Source organism: Balearica regulorum, chromosome 25, assembly GCF_011004875.1.
Source record: "Balearica regulorum gibbericeps isolate bBalReg1 chromosome 25, bBalReg1.pri, whole genome shotgun sequence".
Taxonomy (NCBI): domain Eukaryota; kingdom Metazoa; phylum Chordata; class Aves; order Gruiformes; family Gruidae; genus Balearica; species Balearica regulorum.
The window spans coordinates 4,228,704-4,240,878 of NC_046208.1; the positions used below are offsets into that span (position 1 = coordinate 4,228,704).

The 12,175-nt window shown below is 52.1% G+C and overlaps 1 protein-coding gene across 1 annotated transcript; it reads right to left on the minus strand.

Moving 5' to 3' along the window:
* Nucleotides 1-2,024: 2,024 nt before the first annotated feature.
* On the minus strand, nt 2,025-3,821 carry BTG2 (BTG anti-proliferation factor 2). The gene is made up of 2 exons (XM_075776256.1): nt 3,515-3,821; nt 2,025-2,538 (listed from the first exon to the last, which is right to left on the minus strand). The coding sequence occupies exons 1-2, from the start codon at nt 3,804-3,806 to the stop codon at nt 2,198-2,200; spliced, it is 633 nt and encodes a 210-aa protein (XP_075632371.1). The 5' UTR covers nt 3,807-3,821; the 3' UTR covers nt 2,025-2,197.
* Between the last annotated feature and the right edge of the window lie 8,354 nt (nt 3,822-12,175).

The following is a 12,175-nucleotide window of genomic DNA, read 5'->3' on the forward strand; positions in this document are numbered from 1 at the left end:
CCAAAAAGCACCGAGATCCCTTTTCCTTGAAAAGGGAATTTGCCTTTTGGAAGTTCCCAAGTACTCCCCTTTTGGTGAGGTCACCTATTGCACAAGTTCACCAAGAAAAAAGCCCCAGCACTTCATTTCAGCTTCTGCTTTGCTGACATGAAAAATTCAAGTGATGCAGAGGGAAGTGATGCAACTTCAGAGCCACAGTCTGCTATTACTGTTCAAGGACAAATAACTCATCACTTGACATTTTAAAAGGATCTAAGAATTGAGGCTGGTTTTCCAGTTCTGGAATTCATGATTTGAAGCTTACAAAAATCTGAAATTACTTTTCCACATTAGTAGTCAGAGTTGGGGAGCTGTGCTGAATTTTTAATATATTTAAAAAAGCAAGCTAAGAACTCTGGCAGATGGGAGGCTTCCTTCTCCCAGAACGCCCAAGATTTGGAAATATATTGCACAAATGTCTGAGAACTTGATTCATCAAAGGCTGGGCAAAAACAACTCCGGTTATGCCAGTCAGCTGCCAGGTCAGAAAAGAGGAAGGTAAAAAAAAAGTATGCTGAAAGACAAATCTGGAAAGTTTCATTACAGACAACCATGTCAATGCCCTGCTTTTTCAATCACTTCTCCCAGGATCACTGGAGGAGCACCAGCTGGTTAGTAAAAGGCAACGGACGTACAACATCCTGGTAAAGGCTCATCCCCAACAGGTAGGTAAAGTTCTTGGGGCGGCACTTGCAGCTCCCACCCCATTTGCCAGAGCAGTTTAAGGGCCAAATCCCAAACAACGCTTGGGCAAAGTCTCCCTGAATACAAGTACCACTGGGACTCCAAGAAGAGTTTTGCTTGAATAGACAGAGCACAGGAGCAGGCATTAATTGTGCAAAACAGTTATGTACCAAGAGATCAGAACCAAACGATGCCCCTTACCCAGGTATCAGTGGAGGCAGCTCCCAGGGACAGCCATGTGCTGGTCACCCAGAGGGGTAAGAGAGGGAAGAAGTGCTGTGACTTTAAAAGCACCATTAGGACACGAAAGTATCTGAGCATCCCACACACAGGGGGAAGAGAACCCCAGTACTTCTGATTTTAAGAGATAGGGTAAAGGGAGTTCTCACACACCAACCTCTACGGCACAAGGCGAGTTGCTTCAGCTCTTCTCCAGAAGTGACACAGCAAGTCGTCAGCACCGCATTAGGCAACTTTTGCAAGCAAGAGACCAGACTCCACTCTTGGCGCACAGAGAGGCCACCCAAGAGCGGGCCATAGGCTGATGGTTAAGCCACACATAGCAGAAAGGGTTTGTAATTCACAGCTATTCAGTGCTGGTTTCAGGGGCTGGAGTATCCTTCTTGGTGCGCAGCAAGCAGTGGGTGATAGCCAGGTACCGGGGAGCACCAGGGACAAACAGCACTCCAGTGCCACCACAGTAGCTACAGTATTCATCTTGGGGACCTTCTCTGCACAGCCTGACCCCCAGTGCATCTCTACCTTGCTCCACTTCACAGGACACCAATACTCATGTGGCCCCTTTCAGCCCAGCAGCAAACAGAAGATGGAGAGACTGGAGACAGGCCATGCTCCTCCTCACTTTGTGCTGGGAGTGGGACAGAGCAGAGCTGCACCACTCATGGAGTAAGCGGGTCCAGAGATGTGCAACAGCAAAGGAGAGGGATCCCAGGGTCCCCAGCATCACCCAGCCCTGAGGCAAGGTTCCCCCAAACACTATCCAAGCCCCAGAAAGATCAGGCCAGCTGGGGAGTGTAGAAGTTAGTGGAGGAAAGACAGCAACTCCTTTGTCCCTTCCCCAACAGCAGGGCAATACGTGGTGCTACAGCAATACTGTTGGGTACCGGGATGGTGAGAAAGCGACACAGGCATCCCCCACCAAGCCACACTTCCCACCCTGGCTCTTCCCCCTCATCCTCCATTCCAAGCTACCCAAGTGAGCAAGCCAGCCCAAAATTGCTATCCAACACTAATTAGGTAGATATCGGCTTCATAATAAAAACTCATAAGCTTGCAACAGCTTTAAAAAAGGCACCTAGAACACCGCTTCTGTTCAAAGCGGTGCCCAATATTTTAATTGTGGATTTTCTCGGATTTTTTTAAAAAATATAAATAGCTCTTCATCTTAAAAATAGATCCTCAGGTGAGGTATACAGTAGCCTGTGTCTTGGCAGTGTAAGGACAAGAGGAGTATTTAGCTGGAGACAGTCATAATGTAGTTTTTGGAAGGACTGGTGCGACCTAACATCATCTGGTTCTTACAGGTAAGCATCCCATAGGAGCTCACAGGTTTCGTTGCAGTCGCTTCATATAAGACACAGATGGAGCCATCCTCACCAATGCGGTATGAGACCTCGTAGGGGTCCACCCAGAGCGTGAGCTCGCTGGGCAGGAGCTGGTAGAGCTGCGGTAGACTGAGTCCAATCTGGCTAGCTGCCTTGCTGATAATGGGGTCCATTTTGTGATTGATCCGGATGCAGCGATACCCAGAACCTTTGAACGGTTTCTCAGGAAACCAGTGATGTTTGTAGTGCTCTGCAAGAGAAGCGAGAAGGGTAGAGCGGTGAGCAGGCACACAGCAGCTGTGAGGAGGTCTGCATCCTGCTGCAGTCCCAAGGGGGTCCCACACCTCGCTGCAGGCACAGGAAACAGAGTCCTCCTTAGGCTGCCTCCATCAGACAGAGGCTCCAGAGCCAAGCGCTCAACTATTCAGCCGCTGCTTGCTCCAAGGCACCGGAGTGCAGCTCTTCAGGCCCTAGAAAGCCCAGGCAGGACAGGGCCACGGGGGCTACAGCACCAGAACCCCAACAGCTGGGGTGGCCAGGGTAGATACTGTATCGCCAACAACAAAACACCGCAGTCAGGGAGTACCATCCAGGTCATTGTCTAAGTTCAGGGGCACATCGCTACCCCTTATCTCAGCACAGCGGCAAACAAACCAGCCCTTCTTCAGGCTGATAACAACTGGGCTGTGTGAGGCTGGGAGGAGACCCTCGAACCACCCAGTTAGTGCCGAGCCGCAGACATGCTTGCGGGGAGGGGAGTGCCAAACCCCACTGACACAGGGCTCAGCACCTCTTGCCAGGAGGCTGAGCGCACAGCCTAGCTACATCAAGCCCCAGCAAGGAGGGCCACACAAAACCCTCAGAGACCAGGCAGCAGATTTTCAGGGCTGAGGCAGCTGTTTGCCCAGGACTCCTCAGAGACACAGGTGGGTGCCCAAGGAGGCACACAGATGCCTGCCAGTCCCCCAGGGGACACGGGCGGACACCCAGGCAAAGGCACAAACAGGTATCCGGCATCAAGGATGACACAGCAGGATGTCAGGGAAGGACACAGATGGGTGCCCGACCCAAGCAGATGCAGGGAGGAACACTAGGTCCTGGGAGCAAGTCGAGCGGGGGGGCACCAGGGAACGACGCCAGTGGGCACCCGGCCCCGATGGGGAAAGGAAGATAACGGACACGAGTGGGCTTTCCTCGCCCCTACCCTTGCCCGGCCCGCGCCTCACCTGCGAGCGCCTCTCGCAGCGCCCCGCTGAAGACCTGGAGCTGCTGCTCGCTGACGCAGCCCCGCGTCCGCAACAGGCTGGAAACGAAGCCCACGGCGGCGGCGATCTCGGGCACCATGTCCGCCCGCGGGCCGCCGCGGCGCTGGCTCTGGCGCTGGCTCATGCTGGGCTCCGGGCGGCGGCGGAGGGGTCGCGCTGGCTGCGGCGCCGCGATCGGCTCCGCTCGGCTCGGCTCGGTCTGCGCCGGCGGCTCCGCGCCGCCCTTAGATAGGGCAGCCCGGGGAGGCGTCATCGGCGCGGCGGCCCTCATTGGCCGAGGGGGCGCGGTATGCTAATAGCGCCTGACCTCAGCGCAGTGGAAGGAGTGACGTTGCCGGCGCGAAGCGGCGGGAGGGGAGTTACCGGAGGGCTATTTTTGGGGCTGACCTGGGAGGAGGCGGCGGAGGCGGAGAAGGAGGGGGCCGGGGCTCGGGGCTCGGCCCACCCCAGCCCAGCTCTCCGCAGCCCCCTGCTCCAGAGCAGAGGCCCCTGTGGGTTCCGGGTGTCGGGGGGATCCGCAGTGCCAGGCAGCTGCCGGTGCTCAAGGTGACCCACGGGAGGTGGTGGTCGTGAGGGCAGGGCAGGGCAAGGGCTGCCCGGGACGTCCTGAGCGGTGGAAGCTCCCCCCCCCCCCCCCATCCTGGATCGACCCAGGTGCCCTTTGCTGCCCCGGGGAAGCCGGTGTTGGGGTCCACCGGTTGCTCCCGGGTCCCTGGCAGCACGCAGGAAGCCAGCCTGGTCCCGCTGCCCCCCACAGCCCAGCCTGCTGAAGGGAACCCTGGAGCACCGGCACCACCAGGGTCAAGTTCCCACCAGTGAGCGAGTTCGTGGGCTGCTTCCACTAATGAGCACGATGCCTCAGGAGGGTGAAGCAAAGGCTCATCCACGCCAAGCCACTGGCAAGTCACTGAAACCACAACAGACTGAAGGAACAGTGCAGCAACGGGAGCTGTGCGAGGGGAAGGGTGACCCCGACGTCGGCAGCCCCCGGTCCAGCACGCTTCTGCTGGGGCATCGGCCCAGCACGGGCACTCGGTGCTGGGTTGGCATCGCAGCATTGTCGGCATCGGTGGAGCAGCATTTCTGCTGACCTGGAATGACACAGATCGCTCACCCAGGGCAGTCAGTGACAGCGCCCCATCCCTGATGTCTGGCCCGTCCTACCCTCCTGCCTTCAGTACAGGCTCCCCACACAGGGGCTCTCCTCTCCCCAGCAGTGTCCAGGCACGTTTCCATCACCAAATTTCCTTCCCTGAGACACATTCACAGATCCTTGTTCCTTGGACAAAGCCAAATCCTTTCCTTCTCCCTGAAGCGCACAGTAAGAACTTGCCACTGCCTGCACCGTCCCAGACAGGTGAGAGACATGAGGGGGAACACTACCATAACCACTTTCATCTCAGTGCCTGAGGGGCATTTGAGGTGAGGAGCGAGGGCAGACACCCCAGGACCCAGCACCTCACTCCAGCCAAAAGCCAGGCTGGAGGAAGAGCAGGATCTGGGAGAAGGTGGCTGCAGCACAGAGGACGTGTCCGATCACGGAGCAGGGAGAGCAAGCCAAGGCAAGCATGGAGCAGAACCGAGCGTCCTCAGTTGCCTCCGTCCGGCCCAGCAGGAGGAGGGAGGACAACTGGTGCAAGCGGTGCACGGCCCTGATGCTTAGTGAGATGCAAGCGGCACCTTAAAGCCACTACAAAACAGGGAGCTGCACCAGCTGGCCCAGCTGCCAGCCACGCTGCCCAGGATAAAGGCACTCGCCCAGCTTCTGCTGAAACTGGCCCGAAGCTAAAGCAACAGTAGGAGGCCAAGCTCTTTTTTTGACTTTGCTTTGATCAACCATGAGAGAGTTAGTATCAAAACAGGATGGGATTTCTGAATGAATATTCCTTGGCAGAGAACTGGGATTGTTGCGAGCCATTGTCTTGCAGCCCCAGATGCCTCCCTTGGCGTGCACCGGGGGAGGATCTGAAGCCACAGCTCTGATGTGATCCCCAGTGAAAACGCGTTCTCCTCCTATGGCTGGGGCCTCATTTGGCATCTCCACAAGCAGTGGGTGCAGCTGGAGAATACTGAGGCAGGGAATTAGATCATCTGGGTTTGCCTCTGCCCGAGGAGCAGCCCGGCAGAGGCTAAGCCATCGCCGGTTCCCACAGTGCCGCTCCCGTCGCTGGCACAGCGCTTTCGCCGCGGCGCTCCCTGATAAGGAGGAGCATGCGCCTGCCGGCACACAGCCTGCCAGCGTGGCTCTACCTTATCACGGCTCTTATCGAACCGCTCGGGGTCCTGTCCCACTTGGGCACTGCTCTTGGCACCACCCTGCCTGTCCCCCTCAAAAGAGGGGATTTCGTGCAGCAGGTCAGGGGGAGGCTTTCCAGCACCAACTTCATACAGCAGGTCTCAAAACTCCAATTATTTCACATGACCGAAGGATTTTTTGAGGCCTTTTGCTTCCAGAGTCTGCAGCTCATTTTATTCACACCTCTGTCATTCCTACATGAACACACTGTACATAGGATTTCACACCTTCAGAAGGACAAGATGATGGCTACGTAGCAATGTGTAACCAACAAGCCAGAGCGAAGAGTAAGAAAATAGCTTCTGAAATCATAGAAGAGGTGGATATAACAGATACTGCCCAAGCAAAGGTCTGTACTGACCCCATTTTGTGTTCTGCACAGCTTAAAAGAAAGCGCTTTGGGCAGCAGGAACAGAAGTAGGGTCAAGCTAGAAAGGAGATAGAGCCAAGGGGTCCCCGAGTCCTCCCCTCCCCACTCCATCTGCTACTCCATTCATCCACAGAGCACAAGGAATAAAGCAAATCTCTTGCTATAAACCAGATTTGTCTTTGTAAGCTTTGAAATAAACCCAAGGATTAAAGTCTAAGGACTTTTTTTTTAAGTCAGCAACACACATGAAAGAGCACATGGGTGCATGTGAAAGCCAGAGCACAGCACAATGCAAGGGGAGGTTATTTATACCGTAGCAGAAGCCAGAGGCCCCTGGAAGAGGCTGCACCAACACACGGCACGAGCCCGTCCACGCACAGCTCCATTACTTTAAACACATCTGTGTTGTCAGCCAGCAGACACGCTCACCACGCGTGGGTACAGTCATAGTCAGCAGAAAATCAGGGAGCAAGCAAAACCATCCTGGTAGAAGATACCTTTATACAAATACATCAGTAAAAGCCAAAGGAAAAACAAACCCTCAACTTTTCTACTGTAGGAAAGCACAGGAGGCGTGAGCAGAGCTTGCAATCTAACCAGACAAGCTGAGAGCAGGGAGAAGGGCTTGTTTCCCCTATCCAACAGAAGGATCCCATTAAAAAGTACTTGGATGGTATCATCCAGTCCTGAGTCACTGGACAATAATTGTAGCAAGAGGTCTTCTGTCCTCCAGCCTGCCAAGAATAGCACTAATAGCAAATGCAGGTTTATTTGCCATTAGGGCTAACAGTGTTCGTTAAGTGCCGCTGATGATCTAACCTTGGCAAGCAGGTTCCCCTGGTCCCCCCTGCTCCGCAAGTGGATGAAGTAAGTGGTGGCACCATTCTCCAAATTCAGATCCTCCATTTATTCTTAATCACAGTGATTCTAAAGACTCCCTTCACACGGCTTAGGGTTGTTCAGATGGTCTGACATAGGCCCTGGTCTCCGAAATCAGATTGTCTTCGTTAAGCCCTTCCAATAAGAGATTTCCTGTGGAGCTCAAGGACCTCTAAGCGGGTTATGTGCCCATAATTTCTGGCCCTGTTACAAGAAGACTGCAGTCTTAAAGACAGAGCATAAGACTTAATACATGCTTTAAATTGCTTTGAGGAATTAGAGAGTAAACAAACAATTAGAAAATAAAATTCATTTTAAAAAGAGAAGTTAGAGCTGGTTTTAATGCTGTTCTAGCTAGATTAGTTTCCGCCCTGTGTTTAGCTGGAAATGGCTGAGAGCATTTAGATTTCAATTAAAAAAAAACAAACCCCAAAACAATAAACCTCTCCATAGCAATCGCCCAGACTAGATTTGCAACTGGTTTAACAGGAATTAGAAGTTCAGATAGGCTTTCAAACACTCTGGCCCTGTTTATCCAAATGAGGTTCAAAACCAGTTGAGCTGGAAATTTTACAATAAAAGGGGAACATCTGGCTTTCAATCAAGGGTTAAAACTCAGCACGGACAGACCAAGCTGCTCCCACAGAGTTACGCTTTTCAAGAGTCAGCAACTCACAGTGTTTTATGTACACCTAAAAGGCAACTGTTCCCACGCTACACTTATGGTTTTTTGGGGGTGATGACACCTCTTTTAGTCTGCTGGGCTGAAGTCCATAAGGCATGAGATCCAAAAAACCAATTTCCAGTTGTCCTGGAATACCATTGGAGTCAGCTGCCAGTCAAACAGCCACAGTGTGAATCTGCACCCCCTGTTATCAGCAGTAAAATAGTTACACAGAATGAACATTAAAATCCTCCCAATTAGACGTGTCCCACAGATTGCTAAATTAGCTGTCACTTCTCCTGGCTGGGTCCCTCCCAATCACCCTAGTATTTGAGAAGGATCTGAAGGTTATCTATGTAGATTTGGGAAGACAAGGGCTGGCTTGCTTTACATCAAGAAAAAAGAAAAAGAAAAAAAAAAAAGAAAAAATCTCTGGGAACAGTTCTGAACTGTAAAATACTAGATGTTTGGCCCAGTTCAAATCTCTTTATCTGGCTCTGCCAGAGAGGCACAGACAATTGTGAATGCAGAGCCAGCAGCCACCTGGTTGCTAACACCAGTTAAGCACAATCACTGGGAATTTAAGGGGAAAAAAGCCCAGGGGTAAGCTGGGCCAGTACGTTTAATCACAGCTATAATTGGTAACCTGGGTCTGACCCCAGAAACAGGCCTAGCAGGCAGGGTAAACAATAAATCAAGAGTCTTAAGCCCAGCCTACACTTAGAGCTAGTAAGTCCTTTCAAAACACACAGTTGTGAAATAAGGCTGTGACTGAACAGTGTGAAATGCAACTGGGGGGGAGAGGGAGGACATGGACAGAAAACAAAGCCTTTTTAACCTGTTTGCTGCTAGATCAGACCATGTTTTACAGCACGTATGGATTCCCGGCAGTCTAGATCACAGTCAGGACAAGCACGTAGCATCTTCTAGGCAGGCCAAGCTCCTAGAAGCTTATCATCCTGCATGACTCCATGGCGCTGGGCTTTGCTAAGCACCTCACCACCTATTCTGGTGCCTGAACGTCTTTTGTCAGCTTGGTCCTTTGTTTCGTCTGTGTCGCCTGCAACCTGACTCCCCATGCCAGCTCTGAGTGCCTTGGGATTTGTGGACAGGACATGTCAGGACGCATTTTGGGCATGTCCAGGCAGTTTCATTTGTAGACTATCGGGAACCTTTAAATATTCCCCTCTGCTTCTGAATGGATTTGTATGTGGACTGAGAGCTGGATGCTTTTCCTCACAGCATTTGAACACGATAGCTTTTGTAGCCCAAGCCCAGGGCATCCGCAAGGGCCACATAGTTCCTAGGAGCTGTCTTTCGCAGGACAACCTCCCTCTGATCCACTTTCCTTGCTGCATGCCATGTTTCCTCATGGAAAACAACCTATCTGACCCACTGCGAATGTCACATCTGTTCAGAAGTATTTTAGGAAGCAAACATTGCTGTACTCAAGGGAGTCGCAAGCAGAAAGAACTGCTTTTTCTTCAAACTCCTTAGGACTTTGGACCTAGTTTTCCAATAGTGCTGAGCACTCGCTGGCTCCAGCTGCCTTCAGTGCACTCTGGGGTTTTCTCCTCGGCTTTACTAGCTTCCTGTTGAACCCATGCTGACCAGCATCTTGTGTAAGAAGACATTTGTTCAAAACTCAATATTATCGGCTGGAGACGAAGCCTCAGACTAGTACTCAGTAGCACTGAGACTACTACTGAGTAGACTCCGTTCCTCATGAAGCCGCCTCGTTGGGGAAGGTGTGTAGATGACCTCACGCTGCTTTAAGAGATGGTTTCCTGTTCTTTGCATTTGGTTATTGTTTTTTCCACATCCTCTTTGCAGGATGCAACTGCCTCCACCTACTTCTGTTCCTGTCGAACAAAGCATGAGAGGGGAGAAAGGGGACAACAGAAAAGGTCCAGCGGATCGCTCACCAAGGCAGCAGTGTGGGGATGGAGGTGTTTGCACAGTCAGGTCCAGAGAAAGTTGCCAGCTGTAAAGCCTGGAACAGACTTGTTAGTTTATGAGATAAAAAGACTCCAGAGCCCTGTTTCTACCTTAGAAATGGAGCAAGGAGCAGCAGGACTCCGGGAGTAAGGCACTGCAGTAAGACATGACCCTGGACAGCCCCTTGTCCCACCTCACCCCTTCTGCGCTTCACCAGCCCTTGGTGATGACATCTTGCCCCAGCCCTCGCCCTCAGCACAAGGTAAACAGCACGTGTGAGACACAGATGTGCGCAGAGGCAACTTCCCCCTTGGTAATTCTCCCTTATCGCAGCACCCTGGGGTGTGTCTGCCTACCCGGACTCTGCTCTTTTCCCCTCTAGAAAGTCTCAGAATAAATACTGGCTCCAGTCAAAACATGATTTCCCTTGCCACAACTGGGAACAGGTAAACCCACCACTAACTCTGGTGGCGAACCCACCAATAACAGAGAAGCCAAATCCTCCTCAGCACCACAAAGGCACACATGAACAGCCCCATGAGCTGAGGAGTTATGGTCTGACGTGGGAGAGACAGGCAGGAAACTGAGGCCCAAGAGATGCTGTGTCTTGTTCCAAGCCACAAAGCAGAGGCAAGATACAGGGCCTTTCCCATGAGCTGCACTGTCCCAGTAACGCAGCCTGGCAGCGTAAGGGACCAGCTCCCCCCACCCAGAGCTTTTCAAACCCCCCTCCTTGGGGGTCTATCTCACACCTTTCCTTCTAAGGGAGACTGGAGGGTTATACATAGGGATTTCACACTTCACTGACATGCAGCCATGCTACGAAAAGTGGATTTTTCCTTCCTTAGAAATGAGAAGTTAAAAAAAACCCAACCCTCTGGCTGAAACCACAAGACAGGATTTTTTTAGGTGGTGAGAATGTGACTTATCTGCCAAACTCCAGCTCAGCCAGGGAGCAATGCTGTGACGAGCTGCCAAAGCAGCACATTGCCGAAATCTGCGTTTATTGCTTATAAAGCACTAATGCAGGGTAATGTGTGTTGCAGTGCCATAGCAACCCCAATCATCAGCAAAAAAATAAGGGCAAGAGCACCAAGGGCACTGTTGCTGTAGCAGCTGGTACATGAATTTACTGACCCTGTTCAGAGCTGCCTGATACCTCGGCCCCGAGTGAGGATCTCTGCTGGGCCTGAATGTGTTTTTTGAAAGCCTGTGAGGAGCAGTTTATTTACCCACGCTTTGGAGAAGAAGAGCAGGAGATGGTTACAGATTAAAGCGATTTCTGTTGTGGCACCAGAGACCTGAGCTACCACCACAGCGTCCTTTGCTTCAGGGTTTTATAGGACACACAGTGTCAAACAGAAAATGGGATCTTTCTGGGAAGTTCTGTGTTTTCCCACAAGGCTAAAGAGATCAAGCCAGTCCCATACAGACTTCAAAGACTCAGCGCAGTAGCTGCTGCTTAACAAAAGAGAAGACAAGTAGCTCTAGGATTTCCAGATTTTGTCCCACTCCAGCACGGTTACACCACAGTCAGTTTATGGCAAAGTGACCTGGTTAAGGGTAACTCCAGAATCTCATTACCATCGCAGGCTATGGATCTGGCCTCCCCACCAGCCCTCTTCTTGGTCCCCAGCTCAACTTTACAGCATGGATTATGTCAGGCATAATCTATAGCCGCTCTACTGACAAAGCTCTGCCCAATCCATCCCTCTCCCTGTGGACTCTATATGCCAGACTACAAATGCACAGGGGGATTTTTGTCTTACAGCCAGCGAGAGCTGCAGCGTGCAGCTCCGGCGTGGGAGAGAAGGGACACTGGGAGAAGGTCCTTGGGGTTCTTCTCAGGCTACACCCACAAATATGAAAGAAGCCATGGCTTCCCAGAGCCCAGCAAACCTCCCAACCCCTGCAAACATCAATTAGTGCACAAAGACGGCCCAGATAAAGCAGGGCAACACCCTACAAGAGCTTAGATCTGGGTGGTGCCCTTTCCCAAGATGCAGGCCGATCCCTGCTTGGAGAGATACCTCCTGGGTAGCAGGTGGACTCTGCAGGACTGCTCTAGGCTGTTCCCAAGGATTCCTCACCCTCCCTGGCAAAGCTAGCTAATTGGATTTTGGTGGGGCACCACGCCTGGGCAGGGGGAGGCAGGCGCAGGGTGTACCACACGCATCTGCCCTCCAGTGCACTGCAAACCTCCTCACTATCCGCAATTTCACATGCGACCAGCACGCTGTCCCTAACCAGAACACAGCTCCTTTGTAGCTAACACCAAAGGCCAGTTGAGCATCAGAGCAGACAGACTTAGTATCAGCATTCACACGTTTGCTTGCTGTCTTGCAGGCTCTAGCAGAGGAAGCAGATGTGGTTTTCCTTCACTCTGCCTGTTGCAGAAGTCCCACAGAATGTTCTGTTATTCAAGAAAGTCAGGGAGGCCGGAGCCAAACAGATAGCTGGATTCAGAGCTGGAAC

Bases quoted from the DNA above. Each gene is read 5' to 3' on its own strand.
- BTG2 (XM_075776256.1), bottom strand. From the start codon at position 3,806: ATGACGCCTCCCCGGGCTGCCCTATCTAAGGGCGGCGCGGAGCCGCCG. The intron at 2,539-3,514 runs GTGAGGCGCGGG...CTTCTCTTGCAG, and splicing joins GCTGCGAGAGGCGCTCGCAG to AGCACTACAAACATCACTGG.